General features: G+C 36.4%; 1 protein-coding gene across 5 annotated transcripts in view; it reads left to right on the top strand.

The window, feature by feature from the left end:
- AFDN (afadin, adherens junction formation factor) overlaps nt 1-25,139 on the top strand; it is a 113,563-nt gene that overhangs the window by 55,050 nt on the left and 33,374 nt on the right. For 3 of the 5 annotated variants that reach the window (XM_057406954.1, XM_057406951.1, XM_057406956.1), the window contains 12 exons: nt 938-1,053; nt 2,509-2,511; nt 4,499-4,560; nt 5,463-5,668; nt 9,272-9,292; nt 10,037-10,182; nt 12,382-12,476; nt 14,459-14,724; nt 15,227-15,370; nt 15,866-16,064; nt 17,426-17,529; nt 20,081-20,167. In XM_057406954.1, coding sequence (XP_057262937.1) covers nt 938-1,053; nt 2,509-2,511; nt 4,499-4,560; nt 5,463-5,668; nt 9,272-9,292; nt 10,037-10,182; nt 12,382-12,476; nt 14,459-14,724; nt 15,227-15,370; nt 15,866-16,064; nt 17,426-17,529; nt 20,081-20,167 — 1,449 coding nt within the window. The remainder of the gene's footprint in view (nt 1-937; nt 1,054-2,508; nt 2,512-4,498; nt 4,561-5,462; nt 5,669-9,271; nt 9,293-10,036; nt 10,183-12,381; nt 12,477-14,458; nt 14,725-15,226; nt 15,371-15,865; nt 16,065-17,425; nt 17,530-20,080; nt 20,168-25,139) is intronic. The other 2 variants (XM_057406952.1, XM_057406953.1) reach the window with 1 other exon arrangement.

Consider the following 25,139-nt stretch of genomic DNA (forward strand, 5'->3'; position numbering starts at 1 on the left):
TTGTTATTTGAGAATGTACATTACATCTTGTTAAATTGCTGGTTGAATCACTTGTTTTCTGATGGTTGCTCTTAAGAGTTTGCTGCTTCTATATGGTAAAGGGGTAACAATAGCTTTGTTCAAACTCTTGCTTTGAAGTGCATTTTTTGGTAGGTTTTCTTGTGTCAAAGCAAATTATTTAGTCCTAAAAATTTCTTGGGAAATGTGGTAACGCTTTATTTTACTAATGGTTTATTTTCAACTGTTACACTGAAAAATAATTGCTATATATTTTGCTGCTTAAAGCAGCATGTTTTTTCCTTTCCTGGTAGGGTTTGATGTAATTGGAAGTGATAAATTTAAAGCTTCTTACTAAGGAGCTTGTGACACTGACAGAAAACAACTCATGGAATTGTACATTAAAAATGGCATTGTTTGAATTGCCACTTCTTGCCCTGGAAAATTATGTACTGTCTAGCAGCTCAGCCTTTCCTTAAGAGCAGGATAAATGGTGGCATGGATTAGAAATGTAAGTGCTTGGAAACTATTGCAGAGGCAGAGTAGGGGAGCATAGCCAGTTTTAATTGTGTTAATATATTTCACTTTGTCTCTTAGCTAAAGTTTTCATTAATAATTCATTCTTACTTTTTATTGATAACCACACAACTTTTAAATAAATAAGTTTTACAGTTTCATTATCTGTTCTTGCAGTGCATTAACAAATAGCTGCTTCTCACTGACCACTGTCATCTTTTGACTTTCAAGTGTACTCTTCAAAATTCTTCATTGTGGTAAAAACACCTGCTGAGCTGCTTGGGTTCTGTGCTGTACTCTTCTGTTTTGTTTTCTCATCTCTTTTAAAGCCTCAGATTGACACTTCATTTTAATACTGCCAAGCACAAATACTGGCTAATCCAATGTTTGCATGCTAAGCACCTGTCCTGCTGTTTTGAATTAGAGCACCAGCAGGCTTGATGGTGACAGGACATCATCAGCATCCAGCACAGCCGAACGAGGAATGGTGAAGCCGATGGTTAGAATAGAACAGCAGCAAGATTACCGCAGACAGGAAAGGTAGGAAACGTGTAATCCATTACTTCTCATAATGGAAAAAAACAGGTACATTTTTCTGATAGATAAAGCGGTATGTGAAAATAGTTTAAACTCTGATTTTCCTAATGGAAGATGAGATTTCCTTTCAGGTCATAGAATCATAGCATGATTTGGGTTGGAAGGGACTGATCATCTAGTTGGAATGATCATCTAGTTCCGACCCCCCTGCCACAGTCAAGGACAGCTTCTACTAGGGAAGGTTGCTCAAGGCTCTGTCCAAGCTGGCCTTGAACACTGCCAGCGATGAGGCAGCCACAGCTTCTCTGGGCAAGCTCTATCAGCACCTCATCACTTTAATAGTGAATAATTTATTTCTTATATCTAATATAAATTTATTGTTTGGAGTTTAAAGCAGTTACCCTTGCCCTGTCACTACATACCCTTGTAAACATGTCCTGTCACTACCCACCTTCCCTCCAAATAAAACCTAGGATTAACAACTAAAGCAAAAAAACTTCAGAATATTAAAAAAAATAATTATTTTCCTTCAATATTCTATTATTTGTAGTTCTCTTTTTGTAAAGCCAAGCTGATAGTCATGTCACAATGATTTGTAGTTAGGAATGTCATATGAAATAACTTTAATAATGTTGGTGGCAAGATGATGTGGTTTACTCAGGAGAGGAAAAAGGTCATTCCCATTTCTACGGTAGTCTTGTTGGCAAGTCATGTGAGCAAGAATTTTAGCTACCTCTGAATGCTTGTAATACCTCTGAATGTTACGTAATTTATAAATGCATGTAATACTTCTTGATTTTTGCTTTTATGATGTAGTGCCTGTGATTAGGTAGATAAATGGTATCCCATTTTGCTCATAAGCCCTTTTATGAAGTACAGAACAACATTTTTCGTGTCTTGCATATTCACTTGGTTTCCAAAGTTATAATGAAAAACACTGACTTCCAGTCATGTGCCATTTTCTTGCTATTCGGTATCTGTGTATTCATAATACCATGTTCAATTTCAACTTGCTCCTATCCAAAAGATCTCAATTCCTTGTTAGACAATTTTTTTTAAATATTAGCATTGCTTCAAAAATTGTCTCTATTTCCTGTCATAAATGGAGAAGACCTGGTGGGATACATCCAAAGATGCTGGTAGTTGGCTGACATCACTGCAACCACACAGGGAGAGAATATATTTTATTTTTTTAATGCATTTTATCATAGACAATCTAAGAGAATCCAGAAATACCTCAAGAATGTTTCTGTTTTTAGCGCAATTTAGAAGTGTAATATTACCTGACACTATAGAGAGGAGGCAACCCCTAATCAGTATTTTATGGCCTTGCTAGACATATCCTAACTAGACTTTCAGACTGGTTTAGCTCAGAGAATTTCATCGCTACAGAGAGGATTTTTCTATAAAAGCAATATCAAAAGACAACATATATTTAAAATGCACGGATTAACAAAGCAGGTTGAGTGGGTGCTATCATATTGGAAGCACAGAGAGAATTATTTTATCTAAATTTCCAATTTGCAAAGCTGATTTAGAGAGTATTTCTTTTGTGTGTGATTAGGAAAGGCAGAAAATGGCATATTAATTAAAGGAAATACTTAACCAAGTTAGCTGAAATAATTGACTTACTGCATCTGTTCTTAGAGTATTAATTTACTGGCAAAACTAACTTTTTTTAAGAAGTCTTACCTCTTTCTACTTCATATTAATTTTTCTCTTAAAGCCAATTTTCGAAATTCTCTAAGCAATTACACTAATCCATACCACGTTTCATATCTTCATGCTGCTTTCTCTTCCACTGGAGGGAAGACTGAGAATCCTGTTCCTGTGTGCTGAAAGGGATCACTATCTTTTTGTTCAAAAGAGAAGGAGATAAATCATCAGCTGAAATTTGTACTGGTTCACCAACCAGTTATTTCTTTGTCTGTTACAATTCCTGTAGGGAGAGATTAAGAATTTCTCTGGAGTTGTCACTGTAGTTCTGTTTAGATAATGCTGTGTGAATATTAGTTATTCTTCGCTGAAAGTAATTAAGTTCTTTGTGAAGATGATGCATTTTTGACAGCGTGCAGGTGGTGAGAAATTAGTTAATCTTAAATTTATAGCAATAAAACCTGAGGAAATGCTACAGTTTACACACCAGCTGAGTGTTCTTCATAGAGTGCTGTCATTTTTGAAATATAACCAAACTGGCAGAAATTACCGCATGCATTGCAGTACTGTGCTGCTCCTTCACTTTCAGCTCCCAAAACTTCATTTTGCTGAGTGCTGTTTATAATAAAGCATTACCTGAATGGCTTAACTGAGATATCTGTTGGTTTAATTTTTTGCAAGTTAAAAAAAAACAAACAAACAAAAAACAACCAAAATAACCCAAACAAACAAAACCAATAATAAAAAACCTCAACAACCCACAACACCAAACCCCAAAGGTATTTTTAGTTTTTTGATTAAATCTATTAAAATTTAATTTTAGATTTTCTGACATCAGCCTTCAAAGTTATCTTGCGGATTTTTACTATAGGAGGTAGTTGAATAAAGGCTTTTGGTGTCCTATCTTTGCTTCCTGGAATAACTCGTAATTCTCAGGAGAATGAGGCTTACATAATTGTATTACCTGCCTTTTTTTATCAAAGTTGCTGGGGGAAGTAGAAGAGCTCTACCTATTGTGTTACATGTGATTAAAAATGACTGTTGCATGCAGAAGACACTGAGCTTTTACATGTTCCCTAAAAATAGGTGCCTAACTACAGAGAACAGTTCTGTTAATGATTTTTCTTAAGGGAGTAATGAAATATGTGCTTAACATTTTGCAGATGCCATAAAAATCAATTTTCTGTTCATTTTTCTCCTTTGTGAATTCTCTGATAGGTAGTGATAAGCAAGAGTGCTGCAGTCAGTTTAAGTCAGGGCATAGTTCTCGGGCTCGTGGAATGACTGCTGTTTCTTAATAGCGTAGCAACAGACAAGTGAGGGCAGAGGCTAGATTTTACCTGCTCATCAGAAGAAAGGTAAAATAAATTGACTAAGTTCTCACCAATTTTAGGGCTCTTGCTATTAAAGATGGGAAAGAGTATTTGTTGTAACCAAGCTGATGTTTCAGGTGAAGCTTCATTCACTTTCTTTCATGCATCCATGAGTAATTTGTTACTTGAATCCTGTCAATGGCAGATGGCAAACTGATCCTATCAGTCTGCCATACAGTGCAGAGGAGGATGTTCATTAATATCACAGACTCCACAGTTGAAGAGTCTGTATTTTGATCTGTTGTGTTGCAGGCAAATCTAGCTTGAATGATTCTAGAGGAAAGGTAACAAAAGGATAATTTTGGGGAAGGCTATTGTGTCAGCCGTTTGGAACCAGTGTATTTAGAGAAATCTGTCATTTTACAGTGAAATTGATATCACCCGTGTGGATTGTTTCAGTTTTTGTCATCTTTCTTTAGATCTCAGGATACCCATGGACCAGAACTGATACTGCCTGCCAGTATTGAATTCAGGGAAAGCTGTGAGTAAATTGTGAAGTTACAAAGCTAACCTGTTAACATGTTTTTCTGTAGTGTAGTACATTCAGTTTGAAAACTTAAGGATAACAAACATTGAAAAGAATAATGATTGAATAGATGATAGCTAATCCAGCAATGTAATTTATTTTGTTGGGGAGGGGGAACAGACATTTTGGATATTGAGGCAAGTTCATGCATATCTAATTCTAATTGTATTTCAACTCATTTATCTTCAGATACAAATTTAACTGTGAAAAAATTGTTAGTCCCACCTTTCTACATGGAATTCATTCTCTTCTATACAGTTCTCCATGGCTTGGATAATAGATTGCATCTTGGTCAAAAATCCACTTTATATAAAATCTGATTTGGTTTAAATTTTCATTTAGTGTTCTGTTTTTTGTTGTTTTTTTTGGTTTGTTTTTTTTTTTTTGTTATCTTGGTCTCCAGGTTTTTAAAGTCTCAGATCTAGTAGAAAAATACCATACCAGAGATTGTCCAGAATTCAAATATTTGAAACAAAATAGATTTGTGAGCAAGCAAAGACATTTTTTTATTAGTATAAAATTCCTTTTAATAGGGGAGCTTTGTAGAAAGAGAATGGACAAGAGAAATCTTCCGTTTTCCTGTTCCCCTTGAAGATGCAAATTTTTAGCAAAGAGATAGGAAGTAGCACAGAAATGTTTCCTGATGATCAGATTTTTTAACTTTATATAGGAATGTGTTGTTAGTGTGCCTAAGTAACTGTAGTACACAGTAGAAAATATATAGAGTTCAAATTCCTGTGAATTGCCCCTCCCCCCCAAGAATTCCTCTATTCCCCCAAGTTATAGAATTGTTCTGTTTCATTTTCTTTCTGTCTTTGACTTTATGACATGCAGGGTTTTTTTCTCTTTCTCTACAGCTGAAGATGCCTTTTTATCTGCCATTATAAATTACACAAATAGCTCGACAGTTCATTTTAAGCTGTCACCTACATATGTTTTATATATGACATGTCGGTATGTATTGTCAAGCCAGTACAGACCTGATATCACTCCTGCTGAGCGTACTCATAAAGTCATTGCAATAGTCAACAAGATGGTGAACATGATGGAAGGAGTTATACAGGTGAGTTTCTCTGCAAAAACATGTAAAGGGATTTAAATACATGTTGTAGGTTATCTGATGAAAACCTTAGTCTTTTTCTTAGTGTTTAACCGACTTTTGTTGAGGGTCAGACCAATACCTGTATTGATTGCCCATGTGAAAGGTTTGCTTTTGTGTCAATGGATGATGTCAGTGGTAAGAAACCCTCTCTTGAGTAGTGTGGGAGGTTAGGGACAATCTGTTGCTCTGAAGATACATTATCTGACAGGAAGTTACTCTTCTGTTCTGTAGAAGGTAAGAGCCCTTGTAAAACAAGTTGGGTGGCTTATTAAAGAATATTGTACACTTAGCAGTTATTTTTACTGATTGATGCTTGAAGTGAACATATTAAAAAGAAACGACTTTAATTTTGATCCTGTTACTTTTACAACTTCTGTAACCACAAAAATGGTAATAAACAATGGTAATAAAACTGTACTTTTTGCACCAAGCTAAACCAATTACCCTGTAAAGAGAAACGTAAGTTCTCAGATGTTCCAGCGTCTTATATGTAGTCTGATGCTATTGCTGTCACATGTGTAAGACTTCTACAGAAGCACAGGGGGAGTTCAGTTTTGTCTGGGAATGCACATAAGATCCACTGGGTTGTCTGTGAAATTAAGACAATAACCTTGCAGTGTGTAACGTGATGAACTGTAATGGTCACTTCCTGAAAAAGGGGTGCTAGTGCAGGTATCCTCACTAATTAATTATTGTAACTTCTTTGTCTGCAGATTTTTCTAAGAGGAAAAATCAAAATATATTTCTATATTTACTTAAGACACATGCATATATTGCAGAAATGCTGCCATGGTAGCCCGTACAGAGAAAGGACCCGGTTGTGCTAGGAACCGAACAAGCATAACAAGACACATCAGTCCTGCTTTAGAGAATTTACGATCCAAGTATTACTCACCAGGTTGATTAAGGAAGAAGAGGAATGTAAACAAATGACAGTGGCATCAAAGTCACAGCAGACCACGACTGTTCACCTTTTATTCAGGTTTTGGAAAGATTTAGTGGAGTTTTCAGCAAGGAGAATGTTACAATTAGACAGCTTTGTATCAGTTATAACAGGCTCCTACTTTTCCCAAGAAAGAGTGGGAGAAGATGCAAGTGTTGAAGACGCTTTAAGAAAACAAATACTAGCCTTTCATGTACATTCTGAAGCTGATGAGAGGTTGAAAGGTGTCTTCCATCTGAAGAACTACTGCATTGCTTTGAGGTGGATGGATACTTGACAAAATCAAAATGGTATCAAAAGTTAAATATTCAGATTCCGCTATTAAAAAAATAAATATGGCTGTGGAAGAGGGAGTTTGTTAAAGTCAGAGATTAGACTGTGGCAGTAGTGGAGAAGATTAAATGCAAAGAGCCTGAATATAAACGATGTAATTGGGAGAATGGAAATTGAACAGTGAAAGGGTAGGCGTCAAATCTGAAATTGACAGGGCTTAATCAGTCACTCAGTTTATATAACTAATATAAACCAGTAACAGTAACCCCTAAAAGACTTGGGGTGACAAAGATGGGAACAGTGAGAAAGCAAAGATAAAGTGCTGCATTCTTTATGTTAAACTAAAATGGATAAGCATGAAACAAAGAGAGAAAAAGATTGTCTTGTGAAAACATTCATTTACAGCACCCAGAAGGGCTTCCCAAGTCAAGTCCAGCTTTGTGGTTGTTGCAAGCAAGTATATTTTATATAATCTTGCTAATAGCATTCCCAGGCTGTTAAAAACAAGTGTTTTTCTGGACTGTCCTTTGTGGAAGGCTGTTTTTACATTACTGCAACTCTGTAGTTTGAATCTAATCTCCAACCTATAACTTAAGGAAGTGGTAGCTGTATTTGTGGTTTGTGAAAGATGTTACCTAGTTGCAAGAACTGAACTGATGAGTGTTGGAGGTTGAAGAAAATTGGAAGGAGGTTCTTTGAGATGTCATGCTGAAGAAACAGGAGGAGAGGGGGAAAGCAACAAATTTGATAAAAGAGTGGAACTTCAGTGAATTTGAAGGTTAGTGGGCTGGAGACAAAGAAATGCTTTGGTTCTAAAGCTTGACCAGGAAAAAAAATTCATTAGCTTGGACTTGTCTTAGTAGAGTATAAATAGTACTAGGTAAATTAAGTCAAATTACTTCATCTGAGCTGTAGAATGAGTGGTTACATTGATGGCTGTCAAAGTTAAATTGCCACCCTAGTCCTCACTGTATAACAGCAGATTTGTGTCTTGACTGCAAAGCATACCTGCACTGAAAAGGGTCTGAAAGGTGTGAAAGACAAAGACAGGGAGGCAAGCAGAGACAAAAGTAGGGGGAAGGTGCACAACTTAATGCTGTACTGTGGGAGTAAAATAAATTTAGATCCTGATTTTGCCTGCCTAGATTATAAAGAGACTTTCTGGAGTTACTCAAGATGTACTTGCTGATAAATCTGTGACTTTCAGTAGTCTTTGCATTAGTGTATGCAAATATCATAGAATACTTCATATGAGATAGGGATAAAATTGGAGAGATCTGTGAGAAGGGTCAGTGCTTTCAGTGAAAATCTAGGCATGGAAACTTCATCATATAAAAAAGCCTTTTTTAGCCTGATTTTTATTTTTCCCTTCTCCCCCTCCACCTTCAAATAATTTCTGATACTCTGAAAATTTTAATGTGTCGATTGAAGGAGCATCTCCTTTTGTTCTCTGACTGCACATCTTCAGTCAGTTCAAGACCCTGTAGTTGGAAAGGGAAAAGAAACAAAAGCAATGGCAATTTGGTTTCGTTTTTGAGCTCTAACTAAAATTCTAATAGTAACAGCAAACACACCTCAAATTACTGCTTCTGTCCTGGGTTCAGCAGTGAGCTTCTGTGTTGCTGGTGAGGGAGAGTGGTCTGAGTAGAAAGCCAAAATGTATTAAGTAAGAGCTCAGTTTCAAGTAATCAGCCAGATATATATGGTGATTAGGTGTTGGTTTTGTTTGGTTTTATGTTTTTGATTACACAGTGTAACTTTTGTACCAGCATTTAAGAAGCTTAGTGTGGTATTTCATTTGACTCTTTTGTTGTTTTTTTTTATTCAAATATCACGTATTAAATCTGTCCTAGGTGTGTTATGTTTCCCATTTGTTTTTTTTTTTTTTTTTTTTTTGTGGGTTATTTTTTTCTGGTGGGGATTTTCTGTCCACCTTTGTGTGTTTGTACACTGTCTTCATTGCAGCAGTGTGGACAAATAGATCCCTGGATCTGCCACTGGGATGTCTAGTTACCCCATTGTCCACAAGCAATTCTGTGGGGTTTTAGTGGCACACTGAACTAATAACCACCTATTCTGGGATGTCAACTAGTACAGGGCATTCCTGGAATTAAATGTAACATGTGGGCACTTCAGTTCTTAGCTGTTGTGCTACTAGTCCTGTTAAAGTAATTAATTTTTTAAAAGGGGCTCAGTTGCATCGTAGCTACTGATTAATGCATCTGTGTGTAACTGTGAACATAAGTGTTGTACCTTCATATTTAGTGTTTGATTTCTAAAGCTATCATGATTGTTCACAAGTTTCTTTCTTCTATTCTGTTTGATTTCCTTCGTCCGTTTTACTCCAGGAGGTAGACCAGGTTGATCAGGTAGGATATATTGCTGGGAACTGATCCTAGCTATGTTGGCTTAGCTCAGTTTCTCATGCTGCTTCCATATCAAAAAAACAATACTCAAACAGCTGGACTTGAACAGTTCATAACACTCATTCAGCAACTGGAACATGCAGTACTAAAATCCTTTTTTGACTTTGCAACTTTTACGGCATTCCATAATTTCTGCTTAACGCACTTCAGTGTGGATATGAAATGACCAAAGTTCTTTTTTCTTCCCTTTATTTTCTTTTTTTGTTGTTTGTGGTTCCTATTCTTTGGATTTCATCTGAGGTTGCCTGGCCTGGCATTTGTGGTCGGGAGATGGTGAGATAGATCAGTACTTGATACTGAATCACCTGGTATCAAAGCCAGTGAGCGCAGTATCAGAGTGGCAGTGGGCAGTAGTGAATATGCGCTTAACAGTGCACAGATTACCAGATACTGCATTCCACTAAACTCTTAGCACTTTGTAACTAGGTGCTTATGCAGTGACTTTATTGATGTGGCTATTGGCAATTTAACAGAATTTCGTATGTTCCGTGGATGTGTTAAAATTGGACTTAATCAGTCACAACAATTGCTATGTTGCATATAAACATTTTGCAAATATCTGGTATCTGGGATATGTTTGGTGAAATGGGCAAAGGTACTGGTCTATCTTTTGGAGCCTTTATAAGCTGCCATGCTTTATCAGAATACCATTTCCCTGTATTATTTCTTGTTTCTTTCTACTTACAGAAACAGAAGAATATTGCTGGGGCACTTGCCTTTTGGATGGCAAATGCATCTGAATTACTGAATTTCATAAAGCAAGACAGAGATCTTAGCCGAATTACTGTTGATGCGCAAGATGTTTTAGCACACTTGGTTCAAATGGCATTCAAGTAAGGCTATCAAACATTTGTTTCACTTAACACATTCTGTGTTTCTTTGGGTTTTAGAATAACTTCACATCTCTGCCAAATTTTAGGTATAGCAGTAATGTCTTTTGTATGTTATTAAATATCTGAGAGGAGGACTTCTGAAAGAGGCCAGACTTCCTTCTTTAGACATACTCTGCTTTATGAGAATGGATCACTGGGCTACGCAAGGAGTTTCACCTGTTAGCTGTTCTTATGCTAGTTGAGGCTGCAGTGAAAATTAAGGGAAATGTTATTTAAGTGTAGTTTATGTTGATTGCTTTCTTTTAATTAATATTTTTTATGGAGATGTGAGGAAAAGTTATCTTTCCTGTTAATATGTAAATACATAGGCTTAAATATTATGGGCTTCTAATGAACTTTGTGCACTTTAAGGGCTGCTAATTATAAATCCACTTTCATAATTTGCACAAATAGCAATTTGCACAGTGATTTTTTTTTTTTTTTGCAGTTTTTTCCTTAAAAACGTAAGGGCAGGTTTTAGCTTGAGTTAAAATCAACCTGTGCTCATCAGCTCAGGCAGTTACAATACTTATTAAAAGAAAAATTGAATGAAGCATCCAATGGAAAGGGAAGTCCAGTGAGGAAAAGGGTCCTCAAAGAAAGATGACATGTAGAGAGCACAGCACTAAGCAACGAAAAGGGCTTATTTTTTGTTCATATTTAGATTATTTTTTTCCCAAGTGACAATTGAACAAGTATTTCTCAGCAAATCTGTGTCTCTGAAACTAATGTATAGAGAAGTCACAGTATATCTTGGGTTACTTATACCCACCCTTTCCCCACTCTCCAGGATGTCTTTTCATACGTCTCTAATAATAATCTTATACCATGACAGGCTTGGGAGACTTAAACATGGTTTGTTTAGTTTTTTAAGGGGGGCTGTATTGCTCTGAAGAGCAATATGCAGTATGTGAAACCTTATCATTGCTTTCTGAAATTCCGAAAGGTTTCAGAGAGGCACCAAACCAGTTTGTATGTACTCCCACAGACTTCCCCGCCTCTCTTGGTGAATTACGGGCAGATAGGGTATAGCAAGTAGCTATTTTGACAGGTCTTTCCACTTACATAGCACCTCTAAATTCATAAGTGTTAATGAAACTGTGCCTTTTTGCCATAGGTCAGTGTTTTAGATTTGTGTGTCAAAAAACTCTTCGCTACTTCAATTTATTAGATAGTCACTGAAGACACAACATTGCTGAGGGTAGAAGAAAAAGGACTGTGTTTTTCCCTGTACGTTATGAGCAGGCTGGATGCGGAAGTGTATTTCTGAATGTCAGCTGCATGAATTCTCCCCTAAGTACACTAAACATGAGAGAGTCCAAATGGATGTATTAAACTTTTGAAGAACTATGGAATACATATTTAGAAGGCAAATAAAAAAGCAAAACAGAAGCATGAAAGGATTCTGCTGTGAAAATGTTATTTAATGGTAACAACTGGCATACAAGAATTGGTTGAAAATGTCATGGCTTTTGTTTTCTAGTGGAAGATATTTCATTAAAAATGTTACCAGTGAAACAGAAGGGGGAGTTGTAGAAAGCCATGAAAAATTTCGTGTTAATGTTACTACAGTTTGATTTCCTTTTAGTTTCAGTGCTCAACAGTAAATGTATAAATGAATTATCAAAAAATGCTGTTAAAACATTTATTAGAATACTAAACCAGGCCTTTCGTTTCACTCTTAAGGTTAAGAGAAATACAAGAAACAAAATTGCCTACAGAAACTAATAGGACTATTTCAGGTTCTGTGCACTGGTTAAGAATAGAAAATTTTCAATTTTGTAAGTATTGCTCTTGGTAGATTTTAAAACAGAGAAAAGTGTATTTCTGTTTTTAAAAAAATTCCCAATCTTGCAGAATCAAAGTATGGCCTGGTAGCGTCTCTTTTTGTAGCGTATGACCTTTGCTTACAAGTGTGGTTGTGATACTGCATTTACTTTGCTCCCTGACTACATTTTTCCAGCATTTTTAGGAAAGGTAAGGGAGAACTGGTCTCCCTGGCTTTTTAAAAAGTGTTACTTGGTTCCCTGTAGTCACATACCAGACACTGCAATTTCAGGCTCCTTGTAACTTAATAATTTCTTTTCTTCAGAAACATTCATAGCAAGCACATAAAGAATTTTAAAATGTCTTTTTTTTTTTTTTAACTCTTCCTTCCAGGTACTTGGTTCATTGTCTGCAATCAGAGCTTAATAACTACATGCCAGCATTCATCGATGATCCAGAGGAGAATAATCCTCAGAGGCCTAAAATAGGTTAGACTGCTTGATCTTTCCTTGTTTATCTTCTAAATGAAAAAAAAGAAAAATAATTTGATTTTTTTCTTAACAGTGATATGACATTTTAAAGTTTTCCTAACCCCTGTTCAGATAAGTTTTGTATGGATAAGAAAGGACAGAAGTAGCATTCAGATGATGTCTGTTGAGTTTAAAAATCATGGAATAACGTAGTGTGAAGGGTAACATCTGCATGTCATGTGGTGCAGCATCTTGCTCAAGGCAGGTGCAACTGGATCAGGTTGTTCAGAGTATTACCCAGTTTACTTTTGAATCTCCACTGATGGATGAAGCTGCCACAACATCTCTTAGTAACCTGTTCCAATGTTAGACTACCCCTCACAGAGAAAATAGCTATATATGCATGGAATACCTCATGTTACAACTTTTGTGTTGGTTTCAGTAGTTTCACTGTAAGGACGCTATGGGCGAATCTGGTAAAGTACTTCCCAAGTACTAAGGTTAAGCTGACTGGCCTTGTAGATTCCTGCCAAGGATCCTTGCCACAATATTTTAAATATGGTGCTGCTTCATAGCAGTGTCAGCCTTCCTGGGTTGTCCCTGTCCATGACAGCACTCTGGTCATGTGTGCTATCCCACTGTATCTGTAATCCCAACTCAGCAACAGTGATCAGACTTCTAATGCCCCTTGCTGTTTTCCATGCTGAACGCATTCATGTACAGGCCCCTGAGGCAGGACCCCATGTTGTTCTTTTCATGGGGAAAGTGTGAAAGCCTTTTTTGTAGCCTGATGACTAAAGAAGAAAATGGAACATGTAAAAAATACTCAAGTTTGGAGGGATTAACTGCGGATAAAATGTTAGAAAAATTAATAAAATAGTGACATTCTCAATAATTGAAGTAAAGATGATCTGCAGAGCTATTACATACGGTCACTCTGTTCAACTGTGAAGAGTATTTATCCAAAATTCATATGTAATTCCTGGTCTTTTGAATATTAAACTTTCTGCACTTGGTTTTCCCTGTGCTGAACACTGAAGGAAGAATGTAAAGATGTACTCTTTAAGTTTTTTAATGCCCTGTACTGTGAAAGAGAGTACATTCTGGGAGACAGATGCTGAAAAAGTAGCAAACTGATATTGGAATAAAGGCAGATGACCATTATTTCAGACATTTATGAACTGCTGTATATATTTCTCTCTTGCAACATACAGATAATGCTTTTCAAGTTAGAATCCTGTGTTTCAATTCTAAAGAAATTACTTTGGTGTTCTCTTGAAGAGAGATTTCAGATAGAAGTATTGACTTAAATATTCCACTTCCACCAGGAAGCATATAAAGATGTTTGCTCTTGGTGAAGTTAATAAGAAGTCACTATTGCTTCAAATACAATATCACAGTGAACTAATGGGCAAAAGGAAATGATGTTTTAAAAACCTTTAATGTGTAAACAGAAGGTACGTTCTGCAGCTCAAGTGCATCATGCAATGCAAAAAGTTTCTGCTGAAATTTTTGAGTATTGTTTGATACTCGACTGGATTCAGCATTTATGAGACTGCAGTTGGAGCACTGCATCCAGTTTTAGACTCCCCAGCACAAGCTGGAGCTATGGAATAATCGCGGTGTGCATTTGAAACAGTAGAATATAAAGTTTTTCACTTGTTATTAAAAATAGCAGAAAAATGAGTTTGCCCAAGTGAGGACGTAAGTGTCAGATACAACCAGTGAAGTACTTGCATACTAAATAGTTCTCCAGAAGAGTTTTCTTTGATATCAGCAGTTAAGAAATATATTTCAGCTGTCAGTTTAATGTTGCTCAATCTTGAAAACCATGGAGCAATAAATTTATTTCTGAAAGTCTTTATAACTTAAATACATGTAGGTTCCACCTATCATTCACCAGCCTGTTGTGGGTGTCTTTGTATTATGTTTTTTATGGCCTGCACCAGTTGTACGTTGCAGTCTATGAATGTGGTTTACTTTTCATTCTATCTCTGTAGATGATGTGCTGCATACATTGACTGGAGCTATGTCTCTGTTGCGACGATGTAGAGTGAATGCTGCTCTGACCATACAGCTCTTCTCCCAGTTGTTTCACTTCATCAACATGTGGCTTTTTAACAGATTAGTTACTGCACCGGATTCAGGGTTATGTTCACATTACTGGGGAGCTATTGTTCGTCAACAGTTGGGCCACATTGAAGCCTGGGCAGAAAAACAGGGTTTAGAATTGGCTGCTGATTGCCACCTGAGCAGAATAGTGCAGGTGAGTATGTGTATTGCTGATTGAACACTTCTCACATGATTGTATATTCAGAGAGAACATTTGTATATTCTGTGTCTCCAGAGAATAGCATGAGGACAAGTGTAGTTTGTGTGTAACATTTGTAACATTGAGATAGCATGCAAAGACATAAAATATGCTTTCAGCATCATAAATATTTAAGTTACAAGTGAAATTAATAGTGATTTTTAGCCAACATGCTGTTCAATTTGTTTATATGATTGAGGGATAATTCTGTTGACAGGGACAAGAAGAATAGGTGAAAATTTGATATGCCTCATTTAGGATAGGTTTCCTATTAATTTGCCTTTTATGTACAGGAGGTGTATTTAGTGGTCGTTTGGGGGATATTTATGTAGCTTTTGTTAACAAATCTGGCTTCTTGATTTGTCCTACCTCTTACCTGAAGAACATTCAGAAACAAGGCTTAGGATTTCATTCTGGTTTGGATTTGTCTCTTATGACTATTTTTCCTTCTCCCCAGGCAACCACATTGCTTACTATGGACAAATATTCACATGCAGATGTTCCAAATATTAACAGTACTTGCTTTAAGCTGAATTCTCTGCAGCTACAAGCTTTGTTGCAGAATTATCACTGTGCTCCAGATGAACCACTCATCCCGACAGTAAGTCTCTTCTGTCACTTACTGTGCTGTTTTAACATACCTGAGCCATTGGCCTTCTGTGGATATATGTGTCATGGTGGAGCTGAAAGTCCTGGTTTACACAGGTTGTCAGTTTCTTTTCTTTTTATTTAGACATAGCAGAAGTCTATATGCATTCAACAGAATGTCAGAACTTTAAAGCTGCTGTGATTCCACCTCTGCACATGCATGTTCTCTGTTACATATTTTTAAATATAGTTCTCATTTTCAGTAAAAAACGCACCACAGATTTCGGAAATGTTCAAGTAAATGCTTCTGTTATATTCTCTACATAATTTGTGATTTAATCTAATAAAGCAATATGGTGTACTGACTATACATAGTGGAGCTAAAGAAGTTTTATATCTGATAATTTATTATCAGAATTCCTTTTTCTTGCAGTCTTACTATTTTCTTAATGTTAGGGTTTCAAAATTATCCCTTAATAGTAACAATGTCTTTCTGCCTTCTGTCCAGGAGTTGATAGAGAATGTAGTAACTGTTGCAGAAAATACAGCTGATGAACTTGCTCGCAGTGATGGCCGAGAAGTCCAACTGGAAGAGGATCCTGACTTACAGCTGCCTTTTCTTTTACCAGAAGATGGCTATTCCTGTGATGTTGTCAGAAATGTTCCAAGTGGTTTACAAGAATTTTTAGATCCGCTTTGTCAGAGAGGTTAGTTCTTGTGTTGTTTTATAATTATCTCCTTTTTTTAGTGTAGTGAACACAGATTGCAAATTACATTCTAGTTAAATGTAAACCGCTTTATGTATGTATGTTTCAGTCTTTTTATACTGTGTTCTTCAATTGCTTATTTTTGCAACCCATAGGAAGTATGCAGGATTTTTAATTTCCTACCCTTTTTCCAAGTCCCTGTAATTGAATTTCAGGGTTCTAAATAAGCAGTGCTGAGTTAACTAGTGCCTACTGAAACTTTGTTTTGCCTTTCCTCCAGAGCCTCTTTGGATTTTGGTGCTAGAGCAGCAAAAAAATCATATAAATGTAAATTTTGTAATACTGAAATACTTTCACAGTTAATATACTTTTAAAATGAATGTGAATTAAATCGGCCACTTTTTCTACTCATCAGCTGCTTCAATATAATGTTAAAACCCCACAGTCTTAAAATAGTTCTTTTTATGTTCATCAGAATAAGAATGTATGTTCAGTGAGTTGCAGAGGATGTAGTCTTTAGCCTAAAGGAGACTAGTAGAATTAAATCTTTAACTAAGTATAGTTCATTTGCCATACAAACATCTGTACAGTTATTACAAGTAAGGGCTTTTTAATGCATACTTTCAACATTTTACTTTTTACGTATCTCTTAAGTTATACTGAGGGCCTGGTTTGAGTAAATTAGTGTAAACTGAATTGCTGAAAGATGTCTTCGTGAGGAGGAGAATCTCGGTTATTTTGATGGAGTGCTTTGTAATTTTAATGTGATGTGGATAGTCACTGACCCTGATGTAGGAGTCAGTGTTGGATACCTCTCAGCTGCTGTGGCTCATTTTTTCAAAATTCTAGGAGTTACTCGATTAAGAGGGGAAAAAATATCAAACAAACCCTCCACTTTTAATTGCACAGTTGCATTAAAAAAGGTAATGACTCCAGGTGAAGCTTCATCTCTGCCAAATCTGTGGTAAGACCACTAGAAGCAAAGTTACTTAGCAAAGCAGAAGACTTACTTGGTGCTGTCTCATAGTTCTGGTGATTCGTATTATAAAGATGACTTGGTGTTTAAGGACTTTTCTGAGCCTGTTTGGCACAAGCAATATTTTGCAGCCTAAGAGTTTTCTGTGAGCTTATAGTGTTTGTAAATACATGTTTCTCAGGAGCAATAGCTATAGAACAGTAGGGCTTTGTAGATAACATAAAATTGCAGTGAAGCATATAATGGCATTTGAGATGCCAGATTCAGCATACTAATGAATATAAGAAGATAAATACTGCTATTTGGGGTTTCCTTGTGGCAGTCCATTTGATTTTAATTTGTTGAGAGAATACCATGACTGTGGTGATGTTACTGTCTCTTTTAGGTTTTTGTAGACTAACGCCTCACCCACGATCACCAGGCACGTGGACAATATACTTTGAAGGTGCAGACTATGAAAGTCACCTATCACATGAGAATGCTGAGCTAGTAAGTACTGATTCAGTGAACAATTTACCACTGTGTTTCATGTGATTAGCAAGAACAGGATTCATCATTAAACTTAGTAAACATCAGTGATTTGGTAAATTTAAGGAACTGGTTTTTTTTAGATTTTTTTTAAGTGAGTGTGTTTCTAGGCTGTTGCCTAAATGATAAAGGTTCTCACATAAGCAAACTTTGACTGTTGTGTTCCCCCACCCTGGGGCTAAACAGTGGAGTAATTGCATTTAAACACAAGCAAAAATATATATGGACATGTGTCTGTAAATAACTTGTAATATGAATGCAGCTACTGCTTTTATTTATAAACTGGCAGTTATCAACTGAATGTTTAGTATTAAGTTGTGATCTGATACTTTTTTTCTGCTAGATTTTCAGGAAAAAGTTTTGATTTTTCTTTTTCATTATACTTGTTAAAGAAGGGTTTCACTTCAGTGTGAGATGGTGTTTTTTTTCTGGTTTGGGTGGGGTGGGGGGATTGTTTGGTTATTTTTTTTAATTTGTAGTTATTTGGGTTTGTTTCTGTGGTTTTTTTTTTTAATATCCAGTAGCCAAGAATCTCAGAGTTACAGAACAGCTCAGTTTTGGAAGATGGTGACTTGCTGTATAAAATAGGTAAACAGAAATAGCTTCATGCTTGTAATTAATATTTCAGTGAAATCGGGAAGGTCAACCTGAAACTAGAAATGCGTTTCTAAGGCTTTCTGTGGAAAATACTTGCCCCTCACTGTTCAAAGGGACTTGAAATCTTCATTTACTCTGTTCGGAACCTGGCATTTGTGAGATGACTTCATGCAGTCTTGCTGCAGGAGCATAAAGAACATGTTTACTTTACAGAAGATAGCATCTCCTAAATCTGTGTGACTGGTGTAGCAGAGCCCAGTGCTGAACCACTAAGTCAGGTTCTGCAAACTTGCTATCTTGATAAACGGGCATTTGACTGAGGAAGGTATTGCAGAGACATTCTTGACACATAATGCATCACTATATTGGTCTGAAGAAATGCGTTTTTTAGAGCTAGAGGAAACAGGAATCATCTGACGTTATACTAGGTACTTTCTGTTCTTCATACCAAAAAGAAAAAGTTCTGGCCAGCCTTCCTTGTAAAGGCTTGATAAAGAAATGCAGGATGAGTGGGTGCTACTGTTTGATTCTTCCGTGGAAATGAATACCATGTAAGACTGTTCAAATAACCTGATCTAGTAATTCTTCTGTCTTTTGTATGTGTCTTAGCTGAATGTGGTAGGCTTCCGAGTTCTGAAAGTCATTAGTCTTGGTGCCTGAGCAGTGCTCTAAATCACCTCTTGGTGCAACATGCCTATATAATCTAAATACTATATAAATGTTCCATTTTATAGCTATGAGGTCAGGTTGTTTTGCTTGGTTTTTTTTTTTATTTGGTTTGATGTGTTAAGGGTTTTTCTGTTTTGGGTTGTCTTTTCCCACACCCCAAGCCAAAACCGTTCTCTCAGTTGCGCTTCTGTTGGTAGTCTGTCGAATTGGCCACACTAGGCAGTCCTCCTCAGATTTTCATTGAAGAATTTCTTTTATTCTTAGACCGAGAGAGAAATTCAATATAGACTAACTAATAGCAAAGTTATCTTCACAGTGGCTTACCTTTTCCAGTGTGTATGGGATTTTTGTTGATTTAGTTTAATAATGTTTATATTTTAAATTAATGTAAAAACTCCTCAATAAAGTAGAAACAGATTTTGTTCTTTTGCCGTCCTTGGCACAGGAGTGCTAGAATACTCCTGGCTAAAAATATGCTTTCTTTTCTAATACATGAATTTAAAATTTTTTTGAATTAACTTCCTTTGCTTGTGTTTTTATTTTGTCATGGGTCTTGTGGAACTTGCAGTTAGGTTTGAATATGAATACAAGCTTGGGTGCTTTAACTTACGTGCTTCACCTAATGAAGACTGGGATGGCAACTTTTTGAGTAGGGGGAACTGACAGTGTTGAAAGGTAAAAAAAAAAAATGCTGAGCATGTTCAGGGGCTTGGGCTGCATTTGAGTTAACAGTTTTCAGAAGTGAAATCTTTTTGAACTTCCAGGATTTTAACACTTTGTTTGAAATTAGTTAGATTCTTTATATCTTTGCAGAATTATTACCCCCCAGATGCAGCACTAAATCCTGAGCTCTGTTCATCACCCTCACCTTTCTAATAGGAGCCTACTGAGTCTGAACTTCAGTTTTTATTCAAAGTTCCTGCAGTCTTATAGACCTGTTAAGATTCAAATTATGAATCATTAATAATCTCTGCTGAATTAGAGAAGGAAGAACAGTGGATAGACTTAAAAGCTTAGCAGTGTTCATAACACAGGTGTAGTACTTGATAATATGAATCCATATTAATCAAAGGTTGGAGATACTACCTTGAAAATGGAGTATGAGACATATTATTTAGGATGTGAGATCTGCTGCTGTATTAACAACTTGGTTTTGACTGTAGGTGAAATACTTTGCACAGTAATTTTCCTAGCTTAGCAGTGAATATGAACTCTTTTTTCTTATTTCCCTTTCCCTGTTTGATAGGCTCAGCCTTTGAGGAAAGAACCTGAAATTATCACTGTAACACTAAAAAAACAGAATGGAATGGGCCTCAGCATTGTTGCTGCCAAGGTATGGAAGTTAGTTTATTTAAATGTTACTGGAAAAAGCTTGCTTTTCTAAAATCAGCCGACTATGGAAAATGTTAATGGAAAAATCTATTTCCCTGAAGTTTGTTGTGCACATCACGTTGATCATACTTCTGTTCTGGCTGGGGAATGTTTCTGTAAAATACACAGATGTGAACAGTACAAGAAAACATAATATAGATGTAGTAAAGACCTCTACTACAGGTTTATTCATTTTCCAAGCCAAAAATTGTCAGTGTTATTAAATGGAGTTAATAAACAGGCATGTTTAACACTTCTGCTGAGAAAACCCCAGAATTATCTAGAAAAGAAAAGCAGTGAATATAAAGAATGTATTTTTTTGAGAGGTAAATAAACCAATCCAAATACATACATTAAAGTCTGTATACTTTCTGTATGAAGACAACACCTTATCTTTTGCGCAGTGTACAGATACATGTGTTACTTCAGTTTTGCTTCTTTAGAGTGCTACAGCCTATTAAGTAGCCTGGCGAAGGAAGGCATATTCTCTTGCTCTGACTTGCCAAGATTGTGGGTGTATGCTACTCTTAGTAGTACTTGATAGTAGTGTATAGAATGCACATACGACTCCAGCCACCAGATGGAGGACTCCACTAGTTGGTTGGTTTTGCTTTATTAACTGGGTCACATAGCAGACATAATCTTCTGAGTTTTAAGCATGTTATAAATTATGCAACGGTGATATCAAAAAGCCCTTGTTGTGGTTGTGTGGTTTACTACAGACAGAACAAGTCCAGTGTCTCTCCACTGTGTAGCACATGAAACTTCCGAATGCTGTAGTCCTCCTTGGTACTTGGTGCATGGGCTGAAAACACGATTGTTTTACTGCTTTTAAGTTCTCTCACACAGTTAATTGCTTCTAAAAAGTGCTGTTTTTTTTCCTGTGACTGCTCATTTCACAGTTTGTACTAGAAACAGTATCTTGCATGGTATCAGCTTTTAAGATTTATATCTGGCATCTGTAAAGGAATACCAGGTATCAGGTGTATGTTGCTAACAGTCAGCAGTTATTGGGGAAGCTATTCAGGGTCTGTAAAATGTAACTCAATATTCTACTCTTATTTTGGTAGAGTGGGTTAATAATTTGACAAGTAAATATTAGATCTTCAGATAACGCCAGATTATGTATTAGACTTCTGACATCTGCATTTCTGTTTAATGTTTCAAAATGCACAGTGGAAATTTTATTTTTCTTTTTCACTTTAAGCTGTGAAATCAGAATTCTCATGTAGAGAGAAGCAGGCTATAACAGGAGGGAAAAGTTTCTGTTTTCACTGGAGCTGGCTGGTTTCTGTACACTGTTTTAACAACTGACACTTTATCTCCATTATCAGTATGTAGCGGTGCCACTGGTCAGTGTATAAGCTTGATTTGAAAGGGTTTTAGAAGTTGTTTAACCTATTTCATGGTTTCTTTAACATCATCAGTGACATCAAGACATGAGCAGTCTCCATCTCAGCTCAGTTGCAGAAACACTGGTTCAGGCAGTGATTTCGTTTTGTTTTGCTGCTATGTGCCTGCCACAGTAGTGTAATTCTGATATTTTAAAATGATTATCTTAAATCTCAATCTGAAATAAGTGAGGGGCAAATTTTTCTTTTAGTTTCAGTGTACATAAACGGAAACTTGTTTAACTGAAGAAATTCAGATAGAAATACTCATCTTGCATTAAGTGTTGAAACAAGTTGCTGTAGTAGCTAAATATGATTATTTTCAAGAGGTTATTTCAAAGGGTTCGAAGTTGTCTGTTGTAAGTAATTAATAGCATGTTGTTACTGTAATAGGCATTAGAAAAAAAAAGAGTAAGAAAGAATAACAGTCATTAATTTTCTCAATCTGGCCAGAGCAGAACAGATTAGAGAACTAAGTAACTGTGACTGAGAAGCTAGCAGTAGTGGGTGGATTTTTATTTTGGTTTATCTTGTTGGCTTTTACTAAGAATTTTTTCAACATGTCTAAAGTTGGGTATCTTTTACCAGCGTAAAAATGAAAATTCTTATTTTTTTTCCTTTGACTGGGGAAAATGGAAGAAGAAGTTCAGCAGACTGCTAAATTTTTCTAAATGCTAATTGGATAAAATACCTGAAATGAGAGGGAGGCACAAGTGTGAGAACAGATTCAGTTTTTACTGACTTTTTAAATAGTAAAATGTTGGCTATCACATGCTTACATGAAAGTACCTTGTAGTTGAAGAAGTGAAAGCTTATACTGAGTTTCAGAAATACACAGTTACTGCTGCTACAGTTTGATTGCTGACCCAGTTACAGTGATTGAGCTGGTTTCCAGAGTGCTTCAAAAGTGCTGTAATAAAAGAAAATGCAGCATATGGTCAATAGGTGGCCCTGCTCCAAGCAGTGAAAGACAACCCTGAATCTAGTCAGTTTGCTTAGAAAAATAGTTGTTTTTTCCCTGGGATGTGACAAAATAGTTGCTCTCAGTAACATGTTGTGACAGTGCCTTTGCATGTCAGTGCAGACCTGACTTTGTTGTGAAGTCTTAATGGAATCCTGGTACTTGTCACTGGCTTTGGATTAACATGTAGGTTGGTGATATTCTAGAGATGGATGAAATGGGCAGATTCTTAGAGATCATTTTGAAAGATAAGTCTACCGACTTGCTTTTCTTCCTTCTACCCACTGGAAAAAATCTGTGCTTTCCTAGTAATCTGTGCTCATCTCTGAGGAAACATCTAACAGATTCATCATTTAGTAATTACTTGAATTTTGATTAGCTTGCTGGGTTTTGTAGATCAGTAAAGTCCCTTACACACCAAATGTGTTTAATTACCAAGCGATTGTCACACCTTCCCTGCTGCAGTTGCAAAAGGTGACTGGAGTTGAAGCAATGATTATACAAGCAGAGAAGTGACGCAAGTTGCGCTGAAATGTTGTGCACCTGCTTTTTTTTTTACGATAGGTGGTTTCAGTTTGTGATACTAGGTGATTGCAACCTCATTGACGTTAATGTGAGAACAAAACAAAAACCAAAGGAGATGAGTCAAGGAGTGTATGAAAGTGTTAGGTCCCTGGGGAATCTTGTATTTGTACCTTTTTCTACCTAAGGACAGGTAAAATGTTTAGGTGTGTTATTTCTAATTAGATAAAATACGAATCGCTGTGAAATAGAAGTTTTAGAGGCCTGCCAGGAGTGCCAGAGAGCAGAAATGCTGTACATTCACTTCATTTTGCTGTGAGGGCGTTTCTGAGCCAGGACAGCCCCTTTGAGCAACCATTTAGTAAGCATGTATGCTATATGCGTACATACCAGAGAAAACAAGTTTAGTTATGAAGCAACTGTTAGCTGCCAGAGCACTGTAAACATTGTTGTGTGTGTTAGGAGATCGGTTAGCTTTTTTAAAAAATTGGGAAAATACCTAATAGCATTTCTTAAACTGAATACTTTGCATAGATTTTTATTTAAAGTCAAATTGTATAGCTTCAGATGTGATCCAAAAAGGTAACTTGTTCTACCCTTTTGTAGGTGTTGCATGTTTTCTTACAGTAATACTCCTGTATCTTTATTAGCAGTAGCTTTTATAATAGGTGTATGGAAAAGTAGTTAGTAGGAGTGGTTGGGCAGCAGGAACAGTATTGCTTTTTGAGGTTGTGTGCAGACTTTGGTTGCTGTAACCCTGAAAGATATTTTGATGTTAAAAGCTGCCAGACTCCCAACCACATTGTGGTTAAGTTTTTATGAAATCCAGATGATTTGGAAGCAGTGTGTGCATGCAGTTTACTTTAAAAATATATCGCTTTTTGGGGGCTTTTGCATGTGACTTCTTAGCCATCTGTGGGCCAGCACATTACTTCCTGTTTAATTTGGAGGAGGTTTTGTCTTTTGTACAAAAGGGCTCCCTTTTTGTTTTTCTTTTTTCTTTTTTTTTTTTCCTAGCAGTTTTCGAAGTTTAATAAAGCTTCTAAAGTAAATGGAAGTCAGAAACAGCATAACTGATTACGTAAGAGCCTGAATATTGTATTGGTTATAGCTGGTGTTGATAAACGCTACCCTGTGTCATAGCATCCAGCTCCGAGTTATCTTGATGGGTATCTTGGAAAATCAAGCAGACTAGAGCGGTGGTTGCTGTTGAGGGCTGGAAGAGAAGTGGAGAATTGTTTTTTTTTCTTTCAAGGATCTGTAGTCCCGGAGATCAAAATGTGGTTTTCTGTTGTTGGAAGAACAGAATCCATGGTAAGTCTGTTCAGGTTTCTGTTGGGACTTTTCTCTGAAGTTTTAAATACTCTCCCTGTACTTTTTCCTGCTCTCTTGCTTGTTTAAACCTGCCAGTAGTTATTTGTTCGTGTAGCAACGATGTAATACAGCATGCAGTTAAATATAGTCAGATGTTAGTAGCTAACTTCCTAAAGTCTAGAAAGAAAAAACTAATTTTTTAGCTTATTCTTCACATGCACTTCTCACATTTGTGGAAGTGTCTATTAATATTTAAAGTTTCAGGTGTGATAACTACTGTTTTACTGTGGCAGAGCATGAATAGCATGACCTGTGATCTGTTTACTTGTCATATTTAGTTGGCTTTAATCCAGGTTCCTCTAGAAGTCTGGTTTTCCCTTATAAAATCTCAGAATAATTGAAAATGAATTCCCAAACAGTATATACATAAGATTTTTAATACTCTCTAGACCCTTCTGAAAAGACCAGAACATGCAAATACATTGCAGTTAGGATATCTTATGTTCAACACATTCCCAGAGTACTGGCATTTAAATTCACTTTAGATTGCTGCTGGACCAAAGAAAGCATCCCTGTGTTCTGCGAGAATGACAGAGAAGGTTTTGTTGATTAATCTTTGCATGCTGGTTATATTCATTAGTATGCTACGATTTAATTCTTTAAAGTATGACACACTTCAACTTCTTGCTCAGTCACCTTCTATTAGTATAACAGGAAAAGTTATCTTAAAATATATATAAGCGCTT

Source organism: Pezoporus wallicus, unplaced genomic scaffold (assembly GCF_028554395.1).
Source record: "Pezoporus wallicus isolate ANWC-B61680 ecotype Strahan unplaced genomic scaffold, APGP_CSIRO_Pwel_v1 scaffold_6362, whole genome shotgun sequence".
Taxonomy (NCBI): domain Eukaryota; kingdom Metazoa; phylum Chordata; class Aves; order Psittaciformes; family Psittacidae; genus Pezoporus; species Pezoporus wallicus.